The sequence below is a fragment of the Nothoprocta perdicaria genome, unplaced genomic scaffold, assembly GCF_003342845.1.
Source record: "Nothoprocta perdicaria isolate Ctin4 unplaced genomic scaffold, notPer1 scaffold_182, whole genome shotgun sequence".
NCBI classification, from domain to species: Eukaryota; Metazoa; Chordata; class Aves; order Tinamiformes; family Tinamidae; genus Nothoprocta; species Nothoprocta perdicaria.
This window is the reverse complement of record NW_020455005.1, coordinates 652,722-667,773: the sequence shown is the minus strand read 5'-3', so window position 1 is coordinate 667,773 and position 15,052 is coordinate 652,722. Positions and strand designations below refer to the sequence as shown.

Genomic DNA, 15,052 nt, shown 5'->3' with positions numbered 1-15,052 from the left:
GACCCAACTTCTACATTTCCAGGGCGTTTCGCCAAACAGAGGTTATATAAAAAGATTGAATAAAGGCTAATTTGATCACTGTTTAATTGCTGTCCTGTTATGTTAAGTAACCTCAAAGTTGTCATCGTAAGCAGGATAAACTTCTTGGCTTTATCTCAAGACTCAGAAAATACTTATGTAAAGTCACGATTTTGCAAAATTCCTTTTTTTTTTTTTTTTTTTTAATTCCTGTTTGGATCCTGGTTAGCGGTACCAGTTGTTCCAGCAGCGGCACAAACAGGCCCTGTTTGCGGCAGGAACCCGTGGCGGGGAGGGAAGGCAGAGGTGCTCTCCGCTGTCACGAGCGCAAGCGGGCAGCAGTGCTCGTCCTTGTCGTCGGATTGTGCACAAGGAAACCAAGTCTCAGCCTCCGTCCGATGCCCGTTTGGGCTGGCAGGTGTGAGGATATTCGCTGCTTCGGTGCCATAGAGCTCCGAGCAAAGGTCAGGCAGCGCTGCTGGGAAGCGGCTCGTGCCGTGTGGCTCCAAGGACACGCACATGGGCTGCTTCCACCCAGGAGTCCAGGCACACGGAGCAGCTCTGGCCTGGGAAACCGCTGTCCCCTTCGTGACAGGAGCTCCGTGGGACACACTGTGGCAGCGTCGCATCCGCCCGCAGCAGGAACCGCTTGGGCCCAGCATGGTGGCATGGAAGGCGGCCTCTGGAAGAGCCTGCTCTGGTAAGCAGGACAACAGCACGTCCAGCACCTGGCAGAATGTAGCGGAAATCTCCTCGTTCAAAACATTTGGTACAGGAAGCAGCAGGGGGAGGCTTATTCCTGGATATTCTTGCCCAGAACATGAATCCAATGTCAAGCCAAACCCTTGGCTCTGAGCTCCCAGGAAAGCTCATTAGGAAGTTCAGCAGGCAAGCGCTTCCTACAGAGAGCTGGCCCTCTCCTAGGGGTAAGAGCCAGCAAAGCCCCCTGCACAGAAAGGCAAAGGTGGGAGCAGGCACCTATAAGGCTTACAGCGTTGACCCACCAGGGAGGCCAGCCCAGAGCGGGAAAAGAAAGGAAAACTTCCTCAGGATCCTGCGATGTGGGGTGAGAAAACCCGTGGCAGGTTCAGCGTTGAAAGGGCTGGAGCGAGACCCACACCAGTCTGCTTCACCTGTTACAGCCAAGACTTTGGTATGGGATATATAGGTAGGCTTGCAGGGAGAACGTACCTAAACCTACCTGCAGGTCCACCAGTTAAAACTGGGTAAAACTGAAGGGTTGAAAGGCACTGTGGGAATGAGAAATTTATCTTCCTATTTACTATGAGAAGGAATTAGGTAGGAAGGAAGGCATAAAGATGAGGATTTCCATGCTTCTTGTGGTGAATTAAGAAAGGGAAGAAAAACATGATTTCAGCTTTGCATTTCAAACAGCACACATTTAAAACATTTTTTCCCCCAGAATCTTCACCAGAAATCTGACTAGATTGGCTCCAGTAATAACGGAGAAAAATCAGCAAGGCAAACGAGGGAGGTAAATACATTGGGTCAAGGACTCTGATGGACTTTCTTTGATTTACTCAGGGGAAAGAAAAATAAAAAACCCGGCTTGAATCCACCCTGCACCTTTTCCCACAGACTAGAAGCGCAGTCACCTGGAACATGCAGGGTAAGTAGAAGCACCTGTCAGCTCGTGCTACATCACCAACACAGGCAAGCTTAAGGCATAGTGAATTTTTCAGCTGTTTCACATCCACTTAATCACTGAAATAAAAGATAAACAAATAAATATTCATCAGTAAAACCCGCCTGTTGTTTCCATGTTGCTTGTGCCTCTAGAATCAAGGTTTTATTTTCAGCGTAAAAGCAGACCCGCCCCGCTACCTGTGCCTTTGGGCTCATTCTCACTGCTCTCGCCTGTAACACAAACACTAAACAATGACCAAAACGACGGATTCTGTAAAGATGCATCTAGTCACGGATCGTATGCACTTAGAAAGAAGCAATGCAACCATTTCCAGGAGCTCCAAACACCTCGGCAGCGGACGCACGAGCACAGAGGGCGGCTGGCTCCACGCGGAGGCTTTGCTCTTGTGTGGAAAGCTGCGGCTGCGCGTGTGGCTGCTGGCGGAGCCGGCTCCCCAGCGGAGGCCGTGCCCTGTAACTCGCCCGTCCTCTGCCCCTGCACGGCCCCGGGCAGCTCTCACAGCGCTCCCAAGAAGGCTTTCAACTTGGCAGAAGCGGACAGTCAAAAATACAGGCTCAAATACATTGACTGCTTCTTTTAGGGGGCTATGAGCAGCCAGCTATTCAATGCGAATCATAGGTGATACAATTAAGTTATAAAGAGCAGATATAGACACTCTGTATTCACCTTAACAGGGTCTATTGACCTGGTAGGTAACGTTCATCGGTGTGCCTAGGGTTACACGTGCGCCACATCTCCAGGTAGACTCCAGCAACCTTCCCCTCTTAGCCTCGCTTTCAGAAGGGCGAGTTTGTTCCTTTAAGGAGACTACTGCAAAAAATATATATATTTTTCTAAATGGTCCCAAGAAACGAGGGTATTTTCCTTCATGTATTCAGTCTGACTGGCAAACGTCACCTCGATACCACACTTCCTAGGAAAAAGCTCACTGCTTGTGTCACTCCACTCAAGCAATCACCAGACAACATTGCTCTTGTATGAAAATAATATACCTTTAATTTATTTACAAGGCGGACAAACTGGATGAAGTGGCTGGACTTCAGGTGCACTGGAAGAGCTTTTTTTAGGAGCTATGTCGCTGCTCATATGCCTGTATTTTCTTTCCATCAGTCATAAAATATACAATCAAACAAGAATCATGAAAGGCTTATGGAGAGGGAGATAAAAGGAATGTACACAGTTATTAGAAATTAAGAGAAAAAAAATAACGAGCATCTTTCCACATCCATTTTGAAAATGTCAGTTTAAAAAGGTGAAAATCGGTTTTTCACTACTTAGTAATAGGAGGAAACTGATTTTTCTTGACCTATCAAGAGAGGGTAATTCAAAATACTGCGAAATGTCACCAGCTACAGTAAGAGCCAGTATGTTCCAAGCGTGCATGCTGGCTGGTAGCACCTGCCAATGGTGCAAAAGGGTGACGATACACACTGCACTCCTCAGGGCGCTTGAGCATCACTTAGCTGTAAAGCACATTGGACACTAAGATAAGTAAGAGTGGATTATAGAGGAAAGCTGCACTTCGCGATTCTTACCTTCTGGTCAGCCACTCGCAACACCCAATTAAGAGGCTGTTAATATTTTTCTGTCAGTTTATAGCTCCGATAAAAGTGCATGTAAAAACAAGATCACAGAGGTGCTAGGTAGCGTACAATTACCAACAGTCTATGTTTCAGATACATTCAAGTTGCTAAATTTATGCACTAAAATGAAAGATAAGATGTAGACGTGGTTTGGTTCTTTATCTTTGGTAATATGTTCGCATTTTATTATAGCCATTTTTGCTCCGATATTCGTTTTGTGCATGGTCTGCTATTATTTAAGCCTACAGGAAACATTTAAGTGGATTTAAACAGTATCAGCTTATTATTTAGTACATTCATGACCTCCTTCAATACATTCTTTGAGAATGTTGCTAGAATACAGGGAAAATGAGCAAACGCTACTACCTATTATGATTTACTCCTGGTTCAACATAATACATTTTCGCTAATTCTTGTCAGTAGGAAAAAAAATGGGTTTTTTTTGCTTTTTAATAGAAGGGACCAATATGATTCTAAGAATAAACTCTAAAAATCTGACGTAAAAATATCAAGTATTTTGTACGTTCTTACAAACGCTAAAATAGAAAATTACACTGGAGCTGACTTAAAATTTGATACTCTGACCCATCTACGTAAACAACAAAAAGGGACCACAGAGAAGCCCACACTGCCCCAAGGCTCTCCAGAGACAGTGTTAAGCGAGCGCTGACTTCACTGACCTAAAAGTGACTCTATCTCACCATACTCAATAGCAGGGAAGGACAAGTCATTTTTAAGGAGCACTCTGCAGTGAATGAATCACAGAGCAAAGTCACACCGGGTTCCTGGTGATCTTGGCTGCAGGCAAAGATATGAACGGTGCAAACCTGATCACCTGCACCCAAGGTTTGCAGCTCTGCCACACACTTCCTAACTGCCCTAGGTCAGTTGGGATAAGGGAGGCAGCTGACACATCCCAGCGCCTGAGAATGCAGCCACATCACCACAGCTCCCAGGGGAGACAACCTGCTCCGTCGCATAAAAACAACCGTCGTGTGTCCTTCTTGCCCCTCCGCTGGGCTGCTAACCCTGGGAACCCCTGGAATCATGATTTGGATGGCCAGCAGGGCCTTCAATTCCTTCTGTTTTCCTCTGTGGTCCCTGCTGCTCGGCAGGGTTTGGCGGGCCCGGCGCAAAGCGCTCGGTCGGGAGCCGCTGCGCGAGCCGCGGCTCGCACAGTCCAGTGCTCAGCTACGAAATAAAACGCGGGTAACAGCTAAAAATGGAAAAGACACCACTCTGACCCATTTTGGACACGGCAGCGCTATTGTCAGCATCTCGGTAGCGGCGCGAACAAAAGTAGCGCGGAGCTGCAATGACTGTAGAAGCCAAGTCTGGTATTCCAATGATTTTCAGGGAACATGGCACTTTCACGACCTATGAAATGTGTAAATTTAGATGGAGCTTAAACCTCAAACTCGCACTTAACTAAAATGCCTGTCTCTAAGGGTATAATGAAAAACTGCCCCTGAAGAGCACGATGTATTTAAAAAAGGAAAAAAGAAAAACAAAATTAGAAAGTGATAAAAAAAGGAAGATGCGGAAATGGGGAGTGGACTAATACAGGATTAATACATGTACTCGCCCCAGTGAACTTCATGTTCTTAATGAGTCATCAACAGCTACATCCCCGGTGACTTGCAGGACCTCTGCCCATGTACAAGCGCAGGGAGCCCCTTCCCATCGCTGCAGCGCCCGTGCGGATGCAGCGCACACGGTCGGCACGAAGCCATCCGGGTGCGTCACCGCCCCGGGCGCCGCGTGTCCTCGGCTCCCGGCAGGCCCCTCAGCCGAAACAACGCGCAATCCTCACAATAACTTAGTGGTCGCAGTCTCGGGAATTTAAGGAGCCCGTCACTTTTTCGCTTTCTTTGCCTTCTTGAGGATATCGCACTTTTTCCTGTTGGGGCGCCGGCACCTCTCGTCGATGCTCGGGATACATTCGTAATGCCACACCTCCTCCATCTTCTCCACGGGATAGACGGCTTCCACGTAGTGGCGGATCAGCCGCAGCCTGATGGGATCGAGCTGCTTTTTGTTACAGGCACCTGAATGGTTATACTGCAGTCTGAGGTTCTCCGGGGTAAAGAGCTCCGGAAAGAGTCTTACGAGGAGCCTGGCGGCGAAGTTTCCGACCGAGAGGCTCTGCTGCACGATCTCTCTCACCTCCTTATCCGACAGCAAATACAGAGAAGGCACCGGGAAGTCTGGATTCGGAACGACGAGTTCATCCAGCGGGATCTTGCAAAAGTCCTTGCTGCTCCGTTCGGGCGGCAGGGGCGGCCCCTCGAACTCCTCTCTGAACCTCTCGGCGCTCAGTGCGTAGCTGAGGAACTCCCTGCGCTCGGGCGCCGGCACGTGGACCTTGCGCTGCTGCTGGTACGTGCGCCTCTGCTCCGTGTCGCGCCGCCGGCAGCGCTCGTCCAGCTTCCCCACAAACTCCAGCGTCCACACGCGGTCGTTCTTGGCCCGCGGGTACAGGATCTGCACGTAATGCCGAATTAATTTAATCCTGGTGGGATCGAGCTGCTTCTTGCCTAAGGACCCGCTGCAGTTGTATTGCTTCCGTAGGTTTTCGTGCGTAAACAGTTCAGGGAACAAGAGGACAAGCAATCGAGAGGCAAAGTTGCCTATGGAAAGGCTGCTCTCATATATATTTTTAATTTGCTCTTTGTTCAGCAGGTAATCGGGGACAGGAACATCAAAGTCTGGAGGGGGAAAGTCGAGTTTGTCAAAGTCTATGGGTACAAGCCAGATTTTTTTTGAGCGCCTGCCGGGTTTTTCATATTCAAAACTGTCTTCCACTTTTATGATTGAAACATCGTCTGGTAAACTAGAGGAATCGTAACAGTCATCCCGCATCTGATCACATTCGCTTCCATCCATATACATATTTTCAAGCTCATCGTTTATTCGCTGGACACATTGCTGCAGCCAGGCCTCTTCTTCCTGCACATCTGGGAAGTAAATTTCAGTGTACCTGCGGATTATCTGAAGCCGATGAGGATCCAGCAGTTGCTTCCCAGAGTCTCCATAGCAGCTGTACCTTTCAGCTAATTTTCTGTGGTCAAAGAGCTCTGGAAACAACCTGTGCAACAAAAAAACAGAAAACTCCCCGGGGGAGGAGGCTTCATCTAAAAATTCGTTGAGATCCTGAGCGTCCAAAACATAATCCGAGGCAATCACACCACTCCTGTCCAAGGACAGAGCTTCCTCCTGCTCCTTGTCCTCGATGAAATGCGAAGAGTCTACTTGTTCGGTCTCATAAAAACTAGACGATTGCACACTCTGCTGACTGTTCTCCATTTCCCTTTGGGCCCAGAATCTATTGAAAAAATCATTGACTTGAGGCAAACACTCCACCTGCCACACAGCCGTGTTCTTCACCGAAGGGTAGCAAACCTCCACGTAGTTGCGGATGAGCTGCAGGTGCAGGGACTCGAGCTTGCGCTTGCTGAGGAAGCCGCACGCGCTGCAGTTCCTGTTGAACTCGTCGTCGCTGAAGAGCTCGGGGAAGAGCTGCACCAGGAGGCGGCAGGCCAGGTCTCCCCCGGACGTGCTCTGGTCCATGATCTGCTTGAGCTCCGCAGAAGTCAGCTGGTACTCGGGGGGAGGCTTGAACTCGGCCACCGGCTCTGCCGGGCTGACCTGCTTCTTAATCCGGCTCACCTCCAGGGACAAGAGGTCTACCTTGCTGTGGAGCTGGGTCATGTTGGAGTTGAGGGTGTTGAGCGTGTAGAACATTTTCTGGATCAAAGAATATATATTTGGGTCCGAATCCGCGTTAGCGGCTGTTACAGCTATGGCGGCGGCGGAGTCCCGTTTGCGCTGCTCGCTCAGCGTCCGAAGGTGCGAGGGGCTGCTGGGGTTGATCTTGTCAAACAAATCGTAGGAAGCAAACTGCTCTGTGCCCGGGGGGTTCTTCTTCTCCGTAATCTTGTGGGAGATGCCATAGAGAGGCTTTTTGTACGACGGGGTGGTTATGTCGCTGAAGGGTTCCTCCTCGCAGAGCCACGTGATGTTGGGATTCTTGTTCTTGCTTAGCTGCTCGGCACTCACCTGAGTGGGGGAGCCAGGGTCGCGGTTCTTCATGTTCGAATGGGGGCCCTTTGAAAGGAGAAAGACTGCGTTAGTGAGAGTGACTTAAAAATGTAGGCTACAGATACGTGCCTCTTAAACTGCTTATCATTATGGAAACAGTAAACATGCACTGCCACATTTCCTCCAGAGAATTTGGGTTACATATATCAGATCAACAACTACATTAGAAAAAAAAAGAATTAAAAATACCGTTAGATATTAAGAGTCCTTTTTAAAGGTTCTTTTTTGTTGTTTTGCTTAGGGGCTTTCTCCTTAGTACAGAAATGCAATTACTGCCCTAAGCACTTTCACCCCACCGAGCTCTAAACCCTGCCCCCCAGTAAGTGTCCCGATCCTGCACCTCGCACACGAGGCTCTGGCGCTGCAGCAGACTTGGGTGGCAACAAGTCAGCAGCAGAGCCAAGAATAGAAGGCAGAGTTCCTGCCTCCTGGCCCTGTGACCTTGCCGCTGCCTCCAGCGGCCGCATTCCGTGTTCCAGCATTCCCGGCAGGTTAGCTCCTGAAAACAGGAGGCACTTCAGCTCTGCTTATGCTCGTCCCCCTCATGTGAAAGGTTTATACGTTATTTTCACCTTTACAGTGTTGCACAAATGCTGAGCAGGTTTTGGGGAGAATGAGGGAAATTAAAATAGGACCCAATTCGAACAGTAAAAAACTAGCATTTTGATACTGTCTTTTTAAAAGGGAGCCTATGATTTCTTTATTTCTGGAAGGTAAGTAAGCATAAATTCACTGGGTTTTGCATTTTTCTGAACAGTTTATATAATAAATAGCACTGAGTTCTTAAGAGACTCGTGTTCTCAAACACTTTCTAACTCTTCCTCGTTGTTTAAAATCTGAAGCATGCATTTTATCAATTTACAGTAAATATTCAGTTTAGTATTTTTTTTTCAAACACATGGATATTGCAAATAATTCTTAGGAAGTTAAGTAGAAAAAATCCAACATACAGAATTCAAACATGAGAAAACAGATTTTTGAGACCATGCTGAAACATACCTCTTGCCTTTTTCCACACAACATTAATTAGATTTAAGAAAAGTACAGAATTTGCCTTCAAGTATTAAAACAGATGAAAAACGGCCTTAAGGTCGCAGCTAAGAGGCTTAAACAATTTGAAGGAAAGACCCCAAAACATCCTACAACGAGAAGCTTTCTGAAAAGCCCTATCAGAAGGTTCCTTTCTGAAAACCAAAACCATAGCACATAAAATTAATCTGGTCCATTTGCGCAGTCACTACACATGGCATCTGTTTACTCCAGTGGAAAACGGATTCTAGTAACTTTTTAGTTTCTAGAGCAATGCAGACCCCTAAAGACTGGAGCAGAACAAGCAGAATTATACCCCTTTTTAGGGTAGAAAAGTTTTGGGATCCATATTAAAGTTAAGCTCAGTTAAAGTGTGTTTCTGAGCTCTGCTCTCATTCACATCAGTTCAGCCCCACAAAGGAAAACTCTTGTGTCCTGGTAAAGCTGCACGGAGTGCAACAAGAGCGTAATGCAAAGGCCCTTACGTGTGTATCGTGCTGTCCTGTCCTGTGAAACACAACGTATCTCACAGGATCCTTACTACCAGCAGTGCTAACAGAGGCTTGGAGGCCACCTGCCCCGTCCCACTGGGATTAAAGCGGAACTGACGTGGAAACAGGGAGCAGCCGGAGTGCTGGAGCATCCCCGACCACTGCAGAGCGCCTTCTACTGCAGCAGCCACCTTAGCTGAACGCGCTGTTAGTAGCTGTGAGCTACCAAAAGACAGTTAAGTCTTAAATTTTAAGTGCTTAATCTAAGAATTGTGACCAACTCCTGCCGTAAGGGCAGCAGCACTGCTGCCCTTCCACTAATGCTGGCCTATAGTGCTGGTACTGATTGTGCAAGGAATCTGGAGAGCAGCATTTCAGAAACACACACGGAGCGTTCGACTACGATGATACACAGATGATACACAGTGTTAGACTGATGTGTTAACACACCTGGACCTGTATTTTTTATATATTATTTAATTCAGATGAACTCTTCTTTTCCCTTTTGCTGATTATCTTGCCTCTAGGCAGCTTCTAGCTGGGAACAGCCCTTTCCACAGCACATACAAAAGCTTTTTGAGAAATCCTAATACAAAACTATTTTTTCATTAATTTACAATAAATTTTAAAGGCACTATCTTTAAACAGGGATGTATTTCTAAGAATACTACATCCACATGCACTGTATGTGAGTAGTTTTAATGTACTATCAAAAATTAGCAGAGAGATTGTTGTAATGAGCTCAGAATAGCAGATGGTGCTGCTTTTTATAGTGCATTTCAATAGCAAGTTTTTATATTACACGTTTTTTAACATTTACAAAATGCAGTATTTGGTAAATATTAACCAAGATCTTTCATTGTGAAATGATCCTCACACTATCTGTCAGGATTCTAAGCCAAGTTTTAAAAACTGTTTAGTCATTGCTTTGCTGAGTATTAAAATCTTTTTTAAAACAATTAAAAACTTTATGATGTATTTAATTCTTTATAGGAAAAAATCCAAATATCTGTAAGAACGCAGAACATAATATTCTAGCATACAAGTAAAGTAAAGCAGAATATATATATGAGCAAGAAACAGAAAAAAAAAAACCCAAACCAACATAACAATCCAGAAACGACTTTTGCATAGATTTTTTTCAAAACTTACAATGTTCTAAATGGGAGAATATTTTTAGAAACTTGGAGAAAAACTTACTTCTTGTTAGTAAGTGACAGTCCGAAAGACAAAAGGAATGTGAAAAGTTTTCTGATAGGACATCACTTATTGCCATAATCAGCAGCCTGTTAGTATAACCATACGGCAAAGAATAGAGCTCTGCTGATAGTTGATAAACTGATGTCTGCGTGACACGCAGTAAAAATATACCAGAAGCACAAAATTACCAAAAATATTATTTTCTCTTCTGATAATAAATAAAAATATTGTGAATTCATCAACTAAAATAAAATAGTGGTACTAGAGAAACAGTTAACCTTTCTGAAGTTATGGAGGACTGTTTCTGGCTGGTTATTTAAAATTGTTTTTTAAAGATGTTGATTCACTGGCGTCAGTCAAGAATGAATTTTCATCGTTATTGATGCACTTTCTGATCCTATTATAAATCTAGGGTTATGATTCATTTGAAATAAAATTTAAAATGTATTGCAGGCAAACAGTAAAATCCGTAAGAACCACAGTTAAAGTAAAACAATTATAAAAATAAAAAGAGAAAGGAAAAAAAAAATAAAAAAGGCAGGCCTACCTACCACATAGGCACTCAGGGATAAAAAAAGAGAGACCTCAGAAGTCAGAGAGAGAGAAGTCAAGAAAAACCAGCCTGAAGAGCTGTGGCTAGAAAGGAGAAACGAAATGCACAAACCCAATAACTGGCTAGGCAGCAGAACAGCAGAAAAGGATATGGGTTTTAGAGTAGGTCATAACCTAAATATAACCCAGGGCTTGAAGTTGTTTGAAAGAGGACGAATTTGAATCTAGGTTATTTTAATAAAGTGCTGAGCATGAAACCCAGGAGGTCATTCTGCTGTTCTACAGGGTGTTAGAGGAGATGTCACTATCAAAGATTGAACTCTCCCCTTGCAGGAGCTGTAAAGAGAACAATAAAATACAAGGCTTCTACCACTCAACAGGGTGTTAGAAGAAGGTTTACAGTGACTCCTGAAGAAAAGTTGAAGCTGAAATTTTGTCTGGAAAAGTGAAGCCTGAAAGTGGACAGTATCACAGTAATTTTCCCATGTGCAGAAGACTATTTTCAGAAAAAGATGACCATAGCTTTCCCTACTGAAAGGAACAAGGATGAAGAGAAATATTCCTATTTCCAGAAAAGATTAATGTAATTATCCCCAGTCGTTAGAGAGGTGAAACACTAGAATAGGATAACCGAAAAGATTATGGAATCTCCTTCACTGGCTGGACAAATGTCTGGATTGTCACAACTGGGATGTTGCACCGGCTCAGAACTTGTAATACTTTCTATTCTTCATCTGTTGAAATCTTCTGCATTCCTGCATTTTTATCTTTCTATCAACAGGTACATTTATACTTGACTCATTGAACTCAAAATCCATTTCAGGAATGGCAAAGCTACAGCCCTGCTTCTACCACTGAGTATTCAAGGGCCGCGTGACACGAGAAGGAGCTTAATCAGAGTCAAACTTAGTTAATCCAATCCACTACCTGCTCTTATGTTCTACCAAAAAAAGAAATACAAATGAACAAACTACTCTACAGATGCGTTTCTTAAATACGACAGCACCCACATTGTTCAAAGAAATATCCACACAAGCCCTGTGCACAGCCTGGGATGAGACCAGCCACTCTTGACTCAAATTCATTGCTAATGCAAATCCGGTTAGGTGACTTGCACTTTGCAAGGAGTAACAGCAATGCATTTAGGCTCCCAGATGTGCCCAGAACAGCCAGAGCTGCGTGGAGAGAAGTCACCTCTTGTGTAAAGCGCCTTTTCTTCACGCCGGATACGACATCCTGCTGGCTCCCTGCGCCGTCGCAGCCGAGCGGGGCCTGTTTCCGCTTGTTGGATTCCTGCACGCAGGAAACGGCACCATCCAGTGAGGATTTCTCCGAAGATCTGGACGTCAGCGAGCAGTCTAGGGCTTCATCTTCGTTTTCTGTCTCTACTTTCACAATATCTTTTTTAGGAATTTCTACTGGAAAAAGAGAAGGTTTAGAATTGATAAAGCACTCTCTGCAGAAAACCACAATACCCTTAAACAAACCATTGGTGCTTTGCTTCTTTTTATAAAAACGTACTTTGAACAACATAACTATTTTTTATCACTTATAAAATAACTGTATGTTAAGACTACCCCAAAGTCAAGTTCTTATTAGGCAAGAGACCAACTAGTAAACATCCAGTAAATGCCATTTTCTTCCCTGGAGAAGAGTTGAAAGTATAAACAAACATAGTAAGAAGAAAGTAGGGTTTTTTTTAAAAAAAAATTATTTATTTATTTTTTAGTGGGAGGAAGGGAAAAATAAGAGAAAAAACAATGGGAAAAAAAAAGAGTAGGATGTCTAGGATAGTTTTTTTTCTTTTAACTCATTAATATAATTTTCCTTAATCCAGCTACATTCTTCATCAGCTTACAGAAGTTTTCATTCAACATATACTTTTACCTCATTATAAATTACATAAACTGTAACATTTTACCTTCATCATCATCAGTGATTTCAGCTGAGTTCATCTTCTATCTCACTAAAGAACGAAACAAAAAAAAGTGGTATCAGCACCTTCTGGAATCAGGACATATATTTTTATAACTATTTATAATCTACAGCCACTGGCCATTAATGACCCAATGGTGATTTCTGCTCTGACCTTTTGTACTAACCAGCTATTTTAATGACTTTCTTGGTCATCTATAGACCTATCAAGCAGGTAAATTACATTGCATACAATATAGGACAGTCAGGATTTTGTTTAAAACTGCATGGCTTTTCTAATAAGGGGAGAAATAAAAAGTCAGCTTAACCTTCTCCGTAATAATAAACTACCATGGCAATATACAGATGAAAGTTCTCTATCTCCATAAAGTCCATTAAGTCCAGCATAATCTCCATTAAATTCTCTGTCCCGTACTAAGTGCTTACTTCTTATTACACTCTAATGTTTTTATATTTGGCATTGTGGGTCATGACCTAGAGCCATCACAGAAGGAAAACTCGCTGCAAAGTGCAGCAGGCAGGCTGGAATAAAATTGCAGTTAAAAACCTTCACTCAAAACAGAAGAATCTGCTCATTTGCATTAATACCCTTTTTTTTTTCTTATGGGCAGCCAACTGCCTCTAAGCAAGTAAACATGCCTTCTGTAAGGAAAAACAAATATTTGTGGTATTATAGGTTGATTTTAGTCTTAGCTCTCATATAAAAGACTGAATTGTGTATCTGTTTCCTTGAATACTGATTTTGCAAATTACTTGGGCTAAACATTTGTGGACACAGCCACTAAAAATTGATATATACACATATATTTTTTCAAATCTTTTGGGGATCTACAAGGCACACCCCCAAACACCCTAATCCGATTTCAGCGTCCACCACGAGCACACAGCTGCAAACTAACATTCATGATTGGTAAAGCTGTCACACGTTGATTACACTCATCTAACCCCACATGTTTGCAGACCCCCGAACGTTTTATGCTTTCCACAATTACATTCCCTTTTTCAACTACTTTTCTTTCAACTGCCCGTGCCTATCTTTAGCCAAGGCCTGAAATTGGTCCATGTTACTAAAAAAGGCCTGTTTCTGGCTGAAGCTAGAGAATAAAGCAACTGGGCTATCCAAACTGTGCTTACAGCACGTGCACGGGGTTTCTAATGAAAGAAAACAGACAAAAGTGTACTAGGAAAAACAGATATTTAGTCTTAATCTTCCTTTCTAATGGTGTTGTGGAGGAAATTATTTTAAATAATCTCAAAATACTGTTAAAAAACCCTGCAAACACTGGAATGGGGAGTAGCTGTGACTCTCTCTCCCACTCCGGATAAGATTTTGTAGCACAGCACTGCCGGGGCAGGACACACATCCATCCACCCAGACCGTGCACGGAGGCATAAGGGCAGCTTGGAGTGGATATCTGAGATGCCGAAACACCCTCTGAGACGCTCATCTTCAACGTGATCCCGATGGGCACCTTGTGGACAGCACCCTTAAGGGGCCAACATGAAGCAGCCTCCAGCACTTGGCCACCAGGACAGAGCCTCCTTCGGCCGGCTGTGCAGCCACTGCAAACTCCTTAGCTCCTGACACACACTGTGTATACAGGAACTGATCCATGTACAAACTATGTCAACTTAATTTAACCACCTGGTAAGAACTGGGGAGTACCCAGTGCGACTAACTCAGTCCTATTTACAAAATCAGGTCAAGCACTACAGCTCTTTAGGAAAAACCCCAAGAAGACAGATCATTTCCTATCACATCATCCAAAAATTACATTAAACTTCAAGAAAACTACAGAACACTAAATGTTCATATTCTGTCCCGATATCCTATACACACTGACAGCCAATCTTCTGAGCTTAGTCTGTACTACGTTGTCTTCAGCTTAGGACAGCATCAAAACGTGGAAGAGCGCGAGACACGGGATCCTTTTGCACCTGAGGTGTGAGTAAGCAACCTGGCTGACACTGCTACCGAGTGTTTGCAAGTGGAAATCAAAACGCTTCTTAGATCTTCAAGCTGATTCCTAGATTGCAGCAAGCCACTAGAATTGGTCAACTGGTAATCATGGAGCCAGAAGCAAAGAAAATAAGGGGGAGCAGAGGATAACGGAAAACATCCAAGTGGGGATATACAAGAGATTTGGGATTTTTTCCCCTTCTCTCCCCTTGGTGCTGCTCAAATTTTAATAATGCTTTAGGGGAACTCCTAAGGAAAGACAAGCAAGCTGGAAGGAAAAGATGAGAAATAGAAAAAAGTGAGAAGTTCTGCACATATCTGGGTTAACAGCTCACTTTCTACAAGACACAACACCAGGAAAACCAAAACTATCCCAAATTCAGGTCAAATAAGATGAAATTAAAACATTTGCTTCAGCCTTGAAACAAAGTGTTTTTATTTTAAAATTATGTTTGTTTTTTTTTTTATTTGAAAACTGCAGGAATACAATTAAAAGCAAGAAGTTCAATTAGCA

General features: G+C 43.9%; 1 protein-coding gene across 2 annotated transcripts; it reads right to left on the bottom strand.

Moving 5' to 3' along the window:
- Positions 1-3,110: 3,110 nt before the first annotated feature.
- On the bottom strand, positions 3,111-12,611 carry BEND3 (BEN domain containing 3). 2 transcript variants are annotated; one of them, XM_026036635.1, is made up of 3 exons: positions 12,565-12,611; positions 11,838-12,061; positions 3,111-7,377 (listed from the first exon to the last, which is right to left on the bottom strand). In XM_026036635.1, the coding sequence occupies exons 1-3, from the start codon at positions 12,596-12,598 to the stop codon at positions 5,125-5,127; spliced, it is 2,511 nt and encodes an 836-aa protein (XP_025892420.1). In that variant the 5' UTR covers positions 12,599-12,611; the 3' UTR covers positions 3,111-5,124. The 2 variants fall into 2 exon arrangements, with proteins under 2 accessions (XP_025892420.1, XP_025892421.1); XM_026036636.1 differs by having other exon boundaries at positions 11,838-12,058; positions 12,565-12,598.
- Positions 12,612-15,052: the final 2,441 nt, after the last annotated feature.

What these genes read in the sequence shown, in the direction of transcription:
- BEND3 (XM_026036635.1), bottom strand. Translation starts at nt 12,598, where the DNA reads ATGAACTCAGCTGAAATCACTGATGATGATGAAG. An exon ending in AATCACTGATGATGATGAAG is followed by an intron (nt 12,062 to 12,564) that starts GTAAAATGTTAC and finishes CTCTTTTTCCAG; the next exon opens with TAGAAATTCCTAAAAAAGAT. An exon ending in AAAGGCGCTTTACACAAGAG is followed by an intron (nt 7,378 to 11,837) that starts GTGACTTCTCTC and finishes CTCCTTTCAAAG; the next exon opens with GGCCCCCATTCGAACATGAA.